This window comes from Salvelinus namaycush, chromosome 12 (assembly GCF_016432855.1).
Source record: "Salvelinus namaycush isolate Seneca chromosome 12, SaNama_1.0, whole genome shotgun sequence".
Taxonomy (NCBI): Eukaryota; Metazoa; Chordata; class Actinopteri; order Salmoniformes; family Salmonidae; genus Salvelinus; species Salvelinus namaycush.
The window spans coordinates 42,779,366-42,792,889 of NC_052318.1; the positions used below are offsets into that span (position 1 = coordinate 42,779,366).

The following is a 13,524-nucleotide window of genomic DNA, read 5'->3' on the forward strand; positions in this document are numbered from 1 at the left end:
GAAAGTGATACCCACTGCAAGGGAATTTCACAGTGGCTAGATGGTGGAATGCTCAGGGATTTATTTACCACTTTGGTATTCCGTCATTGAGAGTCTATGAGTTCATCCATGGAAATATATTTACCAATTCACCTTTTCTGTACTGTATATAACGTCGTTATAACTCCGTTGTTTTATTCCTCTCAATGCTAGACTCCCCAGAGCTCTCCACATTCAGCACCCGTCTACCACGGACCCTCCCGGACCTCTGTTGCCATGGAGCTGGACTTCGGCCATTTCGACGAGCGAGACAAGCCCCGTAACCCACGGGGCGGGCGCATGAACGGGCTGCCCAGCCCCACCCACAGCGCCCACTGCAGCTTCTACCGCACGCGCACCCTGCAGGCCCTCACCAACGAGAAGAAGGCCAAGAAGGTGCGGTTCTACCGCAACGGAGACCGCTACTTCAAGGGCATCGTGTACGCCGTGGCCGTGGAACGCTTCCGCACCTTCGACGCCCTCTTGGCCGACCTGACGCGCTCCCTCTCCGACCACATCAACCTTCCCCAGGGGGTCCGCTTCATCTTCTCCATCGACGGAATGCGCAAGATCACCACCATGGACGAGCTGGAGGAAGGTGAGCTCACAGGGGGGCTGGGTGGTAGGTAGGGAATGGGGGGGTCATCATACTTCAGTGTTATTACATGTTTAGACTCCTCGTAGGCCGTTGTTTGTGCTTAGTTCCCCTCTGTGAGTGAACCTTATCGCTCTAAGGTCTGTTAATGTGATTATGAAAGGTTACACAGCAGTAGTCTGATGGAGGTCGCCAGCCGAGTGTGTCATCGCCTGTAACGCTGGAAAAATTGGGAGGCGTAAACGTCTTCTGCTATGAGATTAAGAGACTGTCTGGCCGGTCTAGCTGTAATCTGTAATCGGCTGTAATCGCAATATATATTACATATGATAATCTGATGGTTTACAGGGGGATGGAGCAGTGGGGACAGTATGCTAGGCTAGTTTACACAGTGTGCTCCAGAGACTCTGCCACTCTGCTAAATGCTGGTAGTTAGTGAGCAGCAGAGTAGTCACTACAGTCATGCTGTTTAGCCTCAATAATTCATACCAGTGATTCACTCAGCTCCCCAGGAGCCACAGGGCAGTGGTCTCAGTATGTCTGGAATAGACCTATCATAGCACCAGAACATCAGCTAGGTTGACTCTCCTGACATGTGGAGCCGAGGTTGTGGGAGAATACTTTTATGTTGGCTTAACACTTTACTGCTCTCTTAGAACAAAAGGGTTCCAAAAGGGTTCCTCGGCTGTCCCACGTAGAACCCTCTGTGGAAAGGGTCCTACATGGAACCCAAAAGGGTTCTACCTGGAACCAAAAGGGTTCTACCTGGAAGTAAAATGGGTTCTTCAAAGGGTTCTCTCATGGGGACAGCCGAAGAACCATTTTAGGTTCTAGATTGCACCTTTGTTTTTAAGAGTGTGCCACTGTTATGACTGCTTTACTGTATCCCTGGGTCTTTCTGAAGGCTAATGGAGTGGGATAATGATGCATTTTACTGTCAACCTGATCATCATCGTCATCATCCTCATTGTCAGTAGGGTGGACACAATTGTCATTGATATGCATGGTGTAGTAGTGGTCTGCTGCGCTCGCTGTGTGAAGCCCTACACTGTTATTAGAGATTATCACTGAGGTTTTTACCCGGGTCACTGACTCTCAGTGGCATGTACACGTGGAATTCTCCCCAACGGAAGTGTAGACTAGAGCCTTTACAGCAGTGAGAGTGCTTGGCAGCCAGGAATGAGAAAACGGTTCCTAAATGGAGCCTGTTGGAGTCATCCATCCCCCTGGAGGCTGGAGCTCGGGCATCATTCTGTTTGATGAGCAGACAGACGGGGTCTCTGCCCGTTTCCTTGGCGTGATGTAACGTCTCCTCCCCTCATTAGGGGGACTCCTCCACCTTTGATCTGAGCACTGAGTCTCAGACTCTGCAGACTTATCCAGAGGGGAGTCTTCCAGCCAGATCAGCAATCTCCCTGTGGCTGTAGCAGGATATCATGAAGGCTGCTGCATCTCTTACTGTGTCATATTAATATCCCCTCAGCAGCAGGAGCACATGTTATTGCTTGTTTGAAAGGGGTTTCTGTAACTGCATATGAAACGGGCTCTGCCGGGAATCAAGTGATACATAGTCTGGGGAGACTGACAGGTAGGTGGTTCCCTGTACAGGGAGAGGGAAACAGGAGGCCTCCCTCCCCAGCTGGTTCCCTGTACAGGGAGAGGGAAACAGGAGGCCTCCCTCCCCAGCTGGTTCCCTGTACAGGGAGAGGGAAACAGGAGGCCTCCCCCCCAGCTGGTTCCCTGTACAGGGAGAGGGAAACAGGAGGCCTCCCCCCCAGCTGGTTCCCTGTACAGGGAGAGGGAAACAGGAGGCCTCCCTCCCAGCTCCATGTAATGTTGCTGCCTTCCAGGGGAAATGGATCATATTGTGGCCTATTAATAGAATAGAAATAGATCTTACTTAGCCTTATGAAACATTTCAGCTGATATTATGCTGCCAGATTGGGCATTTGCCAGCTGGGAAAGGCTCTATGGTCATTAAAAGGGATGATTTGAGGAAAAGAAAGAGAGTCTGCATGTTTGGAGTACAACCACAGAGGAAGATACAGTAAAAGCGAGGACAAGTTAAAAACCATTGAGGGTAGGACCATGAAAATAAATGAGTAGTGAATGATTCCATTTATACAGCAGTTAGTTTGCTTACCCATTTCTATGTCGACCTTGTCAGTAGATTTTCTCTACCTTTGGGTTCATTACCTTGAGACCACACTCCTCAGAGTAGGAGACCCCTGTAATCTTACGCAATTACTCGTCCTCTCGACACGTGTGACCTGGGAAGTCAGTGTCCTCTGCCAGTGTTGTTTAAGTCTCTCCCTCAACGCCATCTGCCCCGGAGGCAGAGTTTTTCAATTACACTCGACACCCCTGGCTAATTGTGCTGTTCACTTCCCCTCCCTTGATGCCCTCACTTCCTCCTTTCGTCCTCTCTGACACATCAACCCTTCTGTCTTCTAATCTTTCTCCTCATCTCTTTTATGACTGGAATGAATAGGAACAGAATTGGCAGAATTATTTTCCAAAAAGCTTGGAAGCCATAGAGGTAGTTTTTTTTTCTAGGAAAGGGGCTCGGTGGGTGGGGTGAAATGAGGCTGGGATTATGCAAATTAAACAAAGACATAAACTCTGGCTTAATTTGATCAAAATGAGGTGATCATCTCTTCCGTTTGAGCTGCTTAGAAATGAGAGGCGGGGGGGGGGGGGGGGGGGGGGGCGTCCGGGTGTGACTGGGGGGTGTTTGTGTACTGTGTGTGTGGGGTGGCCCCGGCGGGCCAGAGGAGACAAGGTATGTCACAGCAGGGAGAGTGAGTGACATGGTTTGCTTGTGTGTGTGTGTTTCTGCAAGAGAGCGAGTTGTATGTATGTATGAATGTGGGGCGGCGGGAAGAGGGCAGTTCACCCTGCTGCTCTTCCTCTTTAAGGAGATAACGAACAAGGGGCGGCAGGTAGCCTAGTGGTTAGAGTGTTGGACTTGTAACCGAAAAGTCGCAAGATTGAATCCCCGAGCTGACAAGGTAAAAATCTGTCGTTCTGCCCCTGAACAAGGCAGTTAACCCACTGTTCCGAGGCCGTCATTGAAAGTAAGAATCTGTTCTTAACTGACTTACCTAGTTAAATAAAGGTTAAATAAAAACTCCTCTGCACTGTATTATCCCCACTGTCCTTTGTCTGGTGCTGCTGTGGCACAGGGAGGGAGCCCTTAGCTGATTGACGTCCTCTGGATCTCCCTGAGAGAGTGTCTGACTGTCTGGGGACATGGAAATGAAGGAACGATTGGTAGAGAATTGACGTTGAGAATTTTTATTCGAAAAAGAAAGATGGAGGGTGTTATGAAAAACAGATAGAGGATGGGGAAAGGGTGGAGGAGGTGTGCCTGGCTGCTCCTCTTTCTCATTTAGGTCACTTACACAGTGCAGTGCATGTAGGGAAAGCAGCCCAGGCTGCTGAGGAAGGCTTACATGATACACGATACAGTATTAGCCTGAGCCAGCTGCCACACCACCTTACAGGCCTCTAGTCCTTACCGTACTCTACCATAAAGAGTCATAAAGAGCTCAGCCCAAGCTGCCAGTCCACCCAGGCAGAAGGCTTAGGCTTAGTGGGACTGGCTGACTCTTGTCCTTAGGTGAAATCAGGACCTGCTTACCTGGATGGAAGAGTCGAGCACTGCCATTTCCACTGTTGCTGGGCAGTATGCCTACAATATAGATTTGCTCAGCTATCATAGTGACTCAAATGTAAATGTAATGTAGGAGGTAGTTTTCCTCTGTCCTTCTACTGAATCTGTATGATCTGATGGAAGAGCGCTGTGAGTAAGACGTGCCCTCTGGGTAGGCGCTGTCATAACACTCTTTGAACAGCTGTCTCTGCTGTCTCGATGCACTGTTACACAGGACAGCCACAGTTTCAGACGCAGCGTTCTCTCTCACATGTGCTAGCCTAATTTATTCACTTTCCATTGGAAAAACATCTGCAGAAATATACTTATAATACGTTGGATCTCATGACACATGTCCTCATTTTTAGCAGCGCAGGTAGGAAGACACAGACGTCGAGCAGAAATTCAGATTAGTATTCCGGCTAGACGGCGTTCGTTTTAGACTCAACTCATTCATGTGCTGAGCCAAAGGCCCCTTCTTTTCGGAGGGGAACATCTACATTCCTTTATGAGTTCTCCAGGGATGTGCTTGCTACAGTAGGCTATATATGATCACGTCTCAGTGACAGCACTGGCTTTGCCTTCACCGTGTGCTGTCGGGAAGAAATGCTGTGAATATAACGAGTAGCCCTGTCAACCATGGAGAATGGAGATGCCTGTGCCCATACACCCACCCACACAGGCAGATCTGGGAGAGTTGTGGGCTGACTATGTGGAAGCAGAAGCCCACTGATTTTCTAAGTGAAGAAAAGCTTAGTTTTGTCATATTTCAGTATTTGGTTAGAATTATGTTACATTATCTGTGTTACAAAACCACCTAGCTAACCTACTGGTATTGCGACACTTGCTAAGTCTAGGTGTCCTAGGCCTAAACGGTCTGTGACCTGATTTAAGGTGTGCACTTATGTGAGAAGTCAGAGTATGCAGACCATGTTGTATGCATGTGCCCCCAGGAGACAGAGGAAAAAGTCCTTGTCACAGCTTTACTTTGTTTGAGTGGTTGCAGGCAGTACACTGTGATGTGACACTATTTCAAATGTCCTTACAGATGTAGGTTGTTAATTTGATCACTCATTTGTTGCTGGGATTTTTCCTACACAGCAGGAAATGCAAACTTGTAGTGTATTCAAGGTTTAAAAAGGCTTCTAAAGTTTGTAATTTCCACTTTACAATGTCGGACTTGATTTGCCTTAACAAAAAATTTATCAACCCCTACAAAAAAATCTATTTATTATAATACACATAATAATTCATATTTCCTGTTGCTGCAGGATTATTTTCATGCTGTAGCAAACTGGCTCAAATTAAGATTCTACATCTGTAAAAAAATGTGTACGTAGTTTCTACCTGTCATCGGATCCCCTGGTAACACTGTTACTGTTTGCCCTGTCCTCTGGTGTGTCATTTCTGCTCTGTCCCCTAGCTATCTCTCATCGCCAGCCTCACATTACTGATGAGATTTGTCTCCCAGCTGTTGCTCCTGTTTGCAGATTCCATCTGTCTTTTCTCTGCATCGCTTCCTCTCTCAGAGACAGGGATCATCAGTTTATCCACTGACTGTCCTGCCTCTCTTCTCCCCTGCCTGTAAACATTACACTCTCCTCTCCACCTCAGGGTCATGTGAATAGTAATACCTCATTTTCAGTACCTTTTATTTACCTAGTCTCTATGTATATAAAATGTTTATCCCTGAGTCTCTTAACTGCAGGGCAGTATAGGCGTTATCCTGTCAGTGGTCTAAAGCAGTGGTTCCCAACCTTTTTCGGTTACTGTACCACCAACAGATTTTTGCTCTGCCCAAGAATACCCCTGATTTACACCCTCATGTGCATTTTAGCAGAAGGACTATGGTCTCATGATTCTTCTCAAGTACCCCCTGTGGATAGGCCAAGTACCCCCAGGGGTCCTAGTACCCCTGGTTGTGAACCACTGGTCTACAGAGAAGACTATACTGTAGCTGGTCTTGAGTGACCAAACCGCTGATCCACAGTGACAGGTCCCATTACACTCTCCTCCTACAGAACACGACCTACAGGTCACAGTTGATCCACAGGTCTTCATGAACACTCTTCATAAAACTAGGACAAATGGGAGATCATTACTACTTCTAGGATTTATGATAATTCCATCAGCTGATGTTAAAGGCCTAGTGCATTAAAATACTTGATTTTCCTTTGTTTTATATATATTTCCACACTATGCGGTTGGAGTAATACTGTGAAATTGTGAAAGTTATGATAATCCCCTTTTAGTGTAAGAGCTGTTTGAAAAAGCTGCCTGATTTTTCAGCCTGTTTTGGTGGGATGGAGTTCCAAACCTCTGCCAATAACATCTACAGTAGTTTCCCCAGTCAGACCACTCCCAGACAGTCCAAGCAAAAATCTTGCTTGAGAAATTGCTCTGTGCTAAGAATCAAATTTATTCCCCCTTTTTGACAATTTTCACTAAAAACAATCACAGTAGCTAGGTTTTCATCCAATTGGCGACAGATTTCCAATGTGAATAGTCCAAAATCTGCATAAAGAAAATATGCGCATTGTCCCACAATTGGTGTATTTCCACCAAACTGACATTGCAAATAAAAATCATAGTGCACACAAAATGTACTTTTTCGCTTAAGTTTTCATGTACCGAATAAAAATTGAACGTTCAATTTGTTTCCATCGCATTTTCAACTCTACCGATAGTTTTGTCACTAAAACTGTTGTGTTAAATAGCAAATGTGTCTAATCTGGCCTTGACACGTGCTCTCTAGCCAACAGCTCACAGATACAGTAGGCTCTGCGGTAGGCTAGTCTACATGATGAGATTATGGATAACAGCGAGAATATTTTCATTTGTCAGAACGGTCAGTCAAGCATCGATCATCATGTCACTAGAATAAGACCCATTTATTGGAAAGGAGCATCAAGCTCACCACCCTGTGGAGTTCACCATCATTTATTTAGTCTGTATCTTAATTCAAGCTGCATGGTTTCCCGAGTCGTAGTGATTTTTTTTATACGGTATGACTTTACTCGCATAAAGAATGTGGATGGAAACGTGGTTACTAAGGTACTTCATTGTAATAGGACAGGACTAAAAACAAACAAAATATAACTAATGTAAAATATACTGGGTCTGTAAAATGTATATATATGTATAAGCTGGAAGTAGAAGTCTAAGTGTTGTTGTTCATTAGTTTACTCCAATTAGGGGAGGGGTGGTAGGGTAAAAGGAAAATATATTTAAAAAATATGTGTATATATATATAGTACCAGTCAAAAGTTTGGACACAGGGTTTTTTCTTTATTTTTGCTATTTTCTGCATTGTAGAATAATAGTGAAGACATCAAAACTATGAAATAACACATATGGAATCATGTAGTAACCAAAAAAGTGTTAAACAAATCAAAATAAATGTTATATTTTATATTCTTCAAAGTAGCCACCCTTTGCCTCGATGACAGCTTTGCACACTCTTGGCATTCTGTCAACCAGCTTCATAAGGTAGTCACCTGGAATGCATTTCAATGAACAGGTGTACCTTGTTGAAAGTTAATTTGTGGAATTTCTTTCCTTCTTAATGCGTTTGAGCCAATCAGTTGTGTTGTGACAAGGTAGGGCTGGTATACAGAAGCTAGCCCTATTTGGTAACAGACCAAGCCCATATTATGGCAACAACAGCTCAAATAAGCAAAGAGAAATGACAGTCCATCATTTCTTTAAGACATGAAGGTCAGTCAATTCTTCAAAAATTCAAGAACTTTGAACGTTTTTTCAAGTGCAGTCGCAAAAACCATCAAGCGCTATGATGAAACTGGCTCTCATGAGGACCACCGCAGGAAAGGCTGGGATTGCGAGAAATTATTGGGGAAAAAATGGGGTACCCACAAATTCTGGCAGGAAAAATGCGGTCCCCGCAGAAAAGTTTGAATACCACTGGTGTAGGTGTCCCTAGAGTGCAGGTAGTTGAGTGTGAGTGATGTAGTAGGAAGTCCAGAATATGAGTATGAACTTATCGTGTTTAAAAGAGGGACAGGATGAAGACACCCAGAACTTTAGCTTCAGGTATAATAAAGCCCTCTTCACATCGCTGTATTAAACTAGGGTGAAGGAGTACTCATGAAGTGGTATGTCATTGCAGTATTGTATTTATGTGTGAGAGAGAGAGTGAGGGATAAAAAAAGAGGGAGGGAAAGAGCACATCCGGGTCCTTTTGTTTGATGGCTCCGTTTTCTGGATCGCTGTATTCCATCACTGGCTGGCATATCTCTGACGGAGCAGTCTCCTCCTGCTGTTTGATGATTGGGCAAGAGTTCAGTGCATGGGTCAGCACACTTTGGATTAGGTTAATGAAGATGCTATAGCAATTATTGACAGGGAGGAAGCACAGGTCACTGGCCCATTTATAAATGCATGGGAAAATAACTGCTAGTTTGTCAGATTCAGTCGAGCTAGATTGCCCTATTTGAGTATGAGGCTGTTTTTCCATCCTCTTCACAAGTTTATGTTGTATCCATGCCTTTAGTATCAGATATAGTAGCATAGTATGCGTAGTTTACATAAGGATGTGTCGATATTTTCTCCAATTACAAAAGTCATGAATATGATCTGCCGTTATGTGATATCTGAGCTGATTATCCTACAGGTCATAACACCCCACCTTTTTCCAATAGTATTGATGTCTCACATTGAAGCCAATCTTTCCTCAGGGAGTTGGAAACCAATGGGGACCTACGGAGGTTTTGAGATGTCAAACAAGGCGAATACTTTGTGTTCCTCACAGTGTTTTATGCTTCTCTCTGTCCTCTCCTACCCCCTCAGGAGAGAGCTACGTCTGTGCGTCCGAGAACGTCTACAAGAAGGTCGACTACACGAAGAACGTCAACCCCAACTGGTCTGTGAACGTGAAGGCCTCGGCCAGCCAGAAGAACCTGCAGAGCCTAGCCAGTAAGCAGGCCAGCGAGGCCCGGGAGGGTAAGGAGTTTGTTCGGCCCAAGTTGGTGACGGTGATGCGGAGTGGCGTGAAGCCGAGGAAGGCCGTCCGCGTGCTGCTCAACAAGAAGACCGCGCACTCCTTCGAACAGGTGCTCACCGACATCACAGAGGCCATCAAGCTGGAGAGCGGCGTGGTTAAGAGGATCTACACACTGGACGGAAAGCAGGTCGGTCACGCCCTTACACACCTCACCTCATCACCCAGCCCACTGGGCACAAACTGGTTATATCAACATTGTTTCAGCGTATTGTGATGTGGAATCTGTTGTTTTCAGGATAACATTTCAACTACAGAATAATGTCATCATGGTAACCAATTTTCAACTTAGACAAACCATGTATGAAATATGTTGAATTTGTACCTTTGAAACAACATCAGCTCTTCAACATAATATCCACGATAAGAAAAAAGCAATAGGCTGGGCAGCATCTCCTACTGGAGAGTTGATCCATCTACAGCTATCCCATCCATGGCCACATTTCCGGGTTACTTTAATAATACATGTCTTCTTATATCATTATAGAAAGTGTGGATGTTATAGAGAGATAGATTTGTTTATTTGACCATTTAAAGCACAATACAACCACACTTATGGATAATGCATTTACAGTCATCGAGGATGACACAAAAAAAGTGTCAAAACGTATTTCTGTTGTGATCCTCTTAAATAAATGGTTAAAAAAAGTACGAACATAAACATATTATTCCTAGGCTACACAGTACACCTAGCCTACTCGCCATACTTTGGTTACACATATAACACATAATAAAACTACCTTCACAGTTATTATTTTGATCATGTAAAGCATGCACGTTCAACATAGCTTGCGTACGTTGTCACAGGTCCCAATTGCTGTAATAATCTGTGCAGATTCTAAAACTGCATTGATCACTTGTACATGTACTTTCAATGTAATCTCAAATGCAATCCAGGTCATTTGGTTCTTCTATTAGAACACATGAAGTTGTTTTGTGAATAAACAAAATATATGACATTGTATTCCAATTTGAACTTTGGTGTGCTTTGAAAGCTCAGTGAAACTAACACATTTTGATGACAACTAAAGAAAAAATCGTACATTAATTTTCCATTGAACGCATAGTGATAACACATTGGGAATTCAACAAACTTTTGGCTGTCTTTTTGAGTGGGTGCAAATAGGTTGGAATCTCATTGATCAGTGTATCTACCAAACATTACCCAATCCTCCACGTTGAAATTATGTGGTGGGCCCAGTGGGAGGCACTACTACCGCCCAGTCATTATACAAACATCTAAAACAAACTTTGAATGAAAAACATACCTACGAAGTCTCTTGTGTTTAGTTCTGTCACTGTCGATATTGAGAGACATTCTGACAAAGACCTATAATGTAGTCCCAGACGTATACTCAATAGAAAATAAGTGCTATCTACAACCTAAAAGGGTTATTCGGCTGGCCCCATAGGAGAACCCAGGTAGAGTCCTTTTGGGTTCCATGTAAAACCCTTTCCATAGAGGGTTCTACATGGAACCCACAAGAGTTCTACCTGGAACCAAAAAGGGACAGCCGAAGAACCCTTTTGAAACCCTTTTTCTAAGAGTGTATTCTCTATTGAGGCTCTAGGGAACATGCGAACTGGAGTAAGAGAAGGATTAAAGCAAAGCCACAACATAGCAGGCCATTGTGGTCAGGACAAAGCCCTCATTCACCCCAACCACAGAGACAATTATCTTCATTCAGCATCAAAGGAAACAGAAGCAGCGGTCACTACATCTCAGTGCTAGAGGTGTCACTGCAGACCCTGGTTCAATTCCAGGCTGTATCACAACCGGCGGTGATTGGGAGTCCCGTAGGGCGGTGCTCAATTGACCCAGCATCGTCTGGTTCAGTGTTTGGCTGGGGTAGGCTGTCATTGTAAATACGAATTTGTTCTTATCTGACTTCCAATACATATGGAAATAATCATGCAAATGTTTGCCTAGAAGTGCTGATACGTTCTGTGGGTAGCAAACAGTGTTTCAAAATAGACACAACAAAAGCTGATTTGTTTGTAGCCCTGAAGCAACGATATTGCTACTGTGTACTGTAAGGTTGGGGCGGTATCCTGTAACATATACGCTGGGAGTCAGGAAGCAGGTGCAGAAGGTGAGTTTAGTAAAGAAACGATACCGATGAACAAACATGAGAAGCGTACAGAATGTGAGGGAAAACAATACTACCTAATGACTGATGTCAACTGAGGGCTAAATAAAGGGGGAGTAATCACAGAGTAAATGATGACCAGGTGTGCGTAATGATGGGGAACAGATTGTGTAATAATTGTTGCCAGGACCGATGGTTAGTAGACCGCCGACGTCGATCAGGGAGTAGGAGTAGGCATGACTGTACCCCCCTCCCCCCGAAGTGCGGGTCCAGGTGCAGGACGATGTCAGCAAGGAGGACAGCCCCGAGAGCGAGGAGCAGGCCGGTACGGAAGGCAGAGATGGAAGTCCCGGATGATGTTTGGGTCCAGGATGTCTGCCACCGGGACCCAAGAGCACTCCTCAGGACCGTACCCTTCCCAGTCCACCAGGTACTGGAGCCAACCCCCACAATGTCGGGAGTCGAGGAGGGACCTAACAGCATAGGAGGTGTGTCGCGGGGGAAGGCATCAGCCAGGGGACCAGGAACCACCGGTCTGAAGAGGGAAACATGAAAGGAGGGTGAGATCCAGTAGTTGGTGTGGAGTTTTAGGCGATAGGTTACCTCATTGAACCTTCGGAGGACCTTAAAGGGCCCCACAAACAGGTTCCTGGTGGAGAGCCAGACACGATCACCAGGATGGAACACGGGAGCCTCACTGCTGTGGTGGTCCGCATGTTCCTTCTGACGATGAACGGCGTGCTGAAACCACTCAACCACTGCAGGGGCTTCGGTCTGGCTTGGAGTCTACAGAGCCAGGGCCTGCTGATATCCCAGGACGCACTGGAAGGGAGTCAGCCCGGTGGAGGAGTGACGAAGTGAGTTCTGGGCATATTCCGCCCAGGGAAGAAACACGGCCCACTCCCCCTGCCGGTCCTGGCAGTGATTCCTTAGGAACCTCCCCAGCTTCTGGTTGGTCCTCTCCACCTGCCCATTGGACTGAGGCTGGTACCCAGATGTGAGGCTGACCGTGGCCCCTGGCTTCTCCATAAAGGCTTTCCAGACCTGCGACATGAATTGGGGACCACGCTCGGAAACGATGTCCTCCGGAAGGCCATAGTGCTGGAAGACCTGCTGGAATAGTGCCTCAGTGACCTGGAGAGCGGTAGGTAGACCAGAGAGAGGGATAAAACGGCAGGATTTAGAGAATCTGTCAACAACCATAATAGTGGTAAAACCATCAGAAAGGGGGAGATCAGTTACAAAGTCTATGGACAGATATGACCAAGGCCGCTGAGGCACGGGAAGGGGAAGTAGTTTCCCTGCTGGAGCGTGTAGGGGAGATTTTTATTGGGAACATACGTAACATGAGTTGATATTGTGGGCAACGTCCTGCGCCAAGGTGGGCCACCAGTATTTATCGGAGAGGGATTCGATGGTGCGGGTGATACCTGGGTGTCCAGCGGCGAGGAATGTGTGTGCCCAGGTCAACAGCCGATCTCTCACCCCCATGGGGACGTAGATGCGTTCTGGAGGGCAGGTAGCAGGAGCGGGTTCCCTCTCCAGAACCTGGCGGATGTCCACAGCTACGTCCCAAAACACGGGGCCAACGATATGGGATGACAGATTGATGGGCTGGAGGACACTCACAGGACCCTCCACCGACGTTGAACCGCAGGGTACAGGAAGCAGGTCCTCTGGCATCCTGGTCCCCAGGCGGTCATTCTCATCCTCAACCAGGAGATGGTGGGGTTATGAAGTTGAATCCATGGGAGGCAGAGGATGACTTTGTGTACAGGTGCTGCGATGATAAGGAAGGGAAGGCTTTCCTGGTGCACGGGTCCCACGGTGAGGATGAGTGGTGCTGTGATGTACGTTATTGTGCCGGAACCCAATGGTCACGAATCCAGGGCTTGGACAGGAAAAGGAGGTGAGCGAGTTAGAAGTTATGTTCAGGGAGGAGGCGAGGGTCTGGTCGATTAAATTCCCTGCGGCATCGAAGTCCACTAGAGCTGTAGAGACAACACCTGAGGGACAGCCTGCCAGTGAAATGGGAACCAGAAAGGGTTTGGTGGGAAACGATGATGACGGAATACTCACGGTGCCGCCCCTCTGCTCTAGTGGACCCCGGGTTAGGACGAACCGGACACCGCTGAAGCTGGTGCCCCTC

General features: G+C 46.3%; 1 protein-coding gene across 1 annotated transcript in view; it reads left to right on the forward strand.

Annotated features, from left to right (window-relative positions):
* Positions 1 to 255: 255 nt before the first annotated feature.
* Positions 256 to 13,524, forward strand: part of LOC120056606 (neuronal migration protein doublecortin-like) — a 58,890-nt gene continuing 45,621 nt past the window's right edge. The window contains exons 1-2 of the mRNA XM_039004805.1: positions 256 to 616; positions 9,075 to 9,415. Coding sequence (XP_038860733.1) covers positions 256 to 616; positions 9,075 to 9,415 — 702 coding nt within the window. The remainder of the gene's footprint in view (positions 617 to 9,074; positions 9,416 to 13,524) is intronic.